Source organism: Canis lupus, unplaced genomic scaffold (assembly GCF_011100685.1).
Source record: "Canis lupus familiaris isolate Mischka breed German Shepherd unplaced genomic scaffold, alternate assembly UU_Cfam_GSD_1.0 chrUn_S1344H1523, whole genome shotgun sequence".
NCBI lineage: Eukaryota > Metazoa > Chordata > Mammalia > Carnivora > Canidae > Canis > Canis lupus.
In genome coordinates this window covers 8,068-9,824 of record NW_023330170.1, presented here as the reverse complement: position 1 = coordinate 9,824, position 1,757 = coordinate 8,068, and the positions used below count along the sequence as shown (strand labels likewise).

Genomic DNA, 1,757 nt, shown 5'->3' with positions numbered 1-1,757 from the left:
TCCCGCCCCTCCGTCCCCCAGCTCGCGGAAGGGAGGTCGCCTGGCAGCGGCCCCTGGTGGCAACGGCGACCGTGGCGACGCGGCGACAGTGGCGGCGGCGGTGGCGGGCCAGCGGCGGCGGCGCGCGGCGGCCGGCGGAGATGCGGCGGCGTACCGTGGCAGAGGCTGTGGCGGAGGCCTCCGTAGCTGAGGCGGAAGCAGAGGTGGAGGCAGAGGTGGAGGCCGAGGCCTCAGTAGAGGAGGCAGTGGGGGAGGCCACCCAGGGGGAGGCGACGGCGGCCCTGGCAGTGGGGGAAGAGGCGGAGGCCGCCCTGGCGGCAGCGGTTGTGGAGGCCAGCGCGGCTGAAGCCGCCGCCGCCGCCACAGCAGCAGCCGCGGCAGTAGCGGAGGCTGCGGCGCCCTCCTGGGGGAGGCTGATGCGGATGCGGAGGTGGGGCGGGGGGTGGCTGCGGCGGCGGCGGCGGCAGCGGCGGCTGCGGCGGCGGCGGCGGCAGCGGCGGCTGCAGATGTGGATGCGGAGACCAGCCGGGGCTCCGAAGGCAACCCAGACTTTCCTATGGCCTCGCTGTACGTGGGCGACCTGCATCCTGAAGTGACAGAGGCAATGCTGTATGAGAAGTTCAGCCCGGCCGGGCCCATCCTGTCCATCCGCATTTGCAGGGACAAGATCACCCGCCGCTCGTTGGGCTACGCGTACGTCAACTACCAGCAACCGGTGGATGCCAAGCGGGCCCTGGAAACCCTGAACTTTGATGTGATCAAGGGCAGGCCCGTGCGCATCATGTGGTCCCAGCGGGACCCCTCGCTCCGCAAGAGTGGGGTGGGCAACGTCTTCATCAAGAACCTGGGCAAGACCATCGACAACAAGGCGCTGTACAACATCTTCTCGGCGTTTGGCAACATCCTGTCCTGCAAAGTGGCCTGCGACGAAAAGGGGCCCAAGGGCTACGGGTTTGTGCACTTCCAGAAGCAGGAGTCCGCAGAGCGAGCCATTGATGCGATGAATGGCATGTTCCTGAACTACCGCAAAATTTTCGTTGGGAGATTCAAGTCGCATAAAGAACGAGAGGCCGAAAGGGGAGCCTGGGCCAGGCAGTCCACCAGTGCTGACGTCAAAGATTTCGAGGAAGACACGGATGAGGAGGCCACCTTGCGATGAAGACATGCCAGGGACGAGCCAGCCAGCAGAGCCAAACCTTGGCTCCCACCCGGTTTACAACCACCCTCTTTGCCCCTCTAACCCACCAGCAGTGTATTGTATTGTACTGGGAGTGCAGGTCTCTCTTTATCTCTCTCTCTCTCTCTCTCTCTCTCTCTCTCTCTCTCTCTCTCTCTCTCTCTCACCTCCCTCCCTCCTTTCCCTCGATCTCTCCCCCCCTTCCTCTCTCTCCCTCTCTCCTTCTCCCTCTCTCCCACCAGCAATGTATTGTATTGTACTGGGAGTGCAGGTCTCTCTTTATCTCTCTCTCTCTGTCTCTCTCTCTATCTCTCTCTCTCCTCTCACCCTTCCCTCCTCCTTCCCTCGATCTCTCCCCCCCTTCCTCTCTCTCCTCTCTCCTTCTCCCTCTCTCCCTCTCACCTTTCCTACCCTCTTCCTCCTCCACCTCCTCCCCTCTTCCTCTCTTCTGCTTTCCCCATTCCCCCCCCCCCACCAAGGGCGTTGCGAATAATCTTGCTAATCTGTGCCACTTGATAGATTACAGGCTGCCTCTTCTCCTTGTGGTTTGGTTTAAAAAGCACCTTCATGCTTGCTTCCT

At 62.7% G+C, this 1,757-nt stretch overlaps 1 protein-coding gene across 1 annotated transcript; it reads left to right on the top strand.

Annotated features, from left to right (window-relative positions):
- Positions 1-464: 464 nt before the first annotated feature.
- On the top strand, positions 465-1,322 carry LOC119878268 (polyadenylate-binding protein 1-like 2). The gene has a single exon (XM_038588935.1). The coding sequence runs from the start codon at positions 557-559 to the stop codon at positions 1,157-1,159; it is 603 nt and encodes a 200-aa protein (XP_038444863.1). The 5' UTR covers positions 465-556; the 3' UTR covers positions 1,160-1,322.
- The last annotated feature ends 435 nt before the right edge of the window (positions 1,323-1,757 follow it).

Bases quoted from the DNA above. Each gene is read 5' to 3' on its own strand.
- LOC119878268 (XM_038588935.1), top strand. From the start codon at position 557: ATGGCCTCGCTGTACGTGGGCGACCTGCATCCTGAAGTGACAGAGGCA.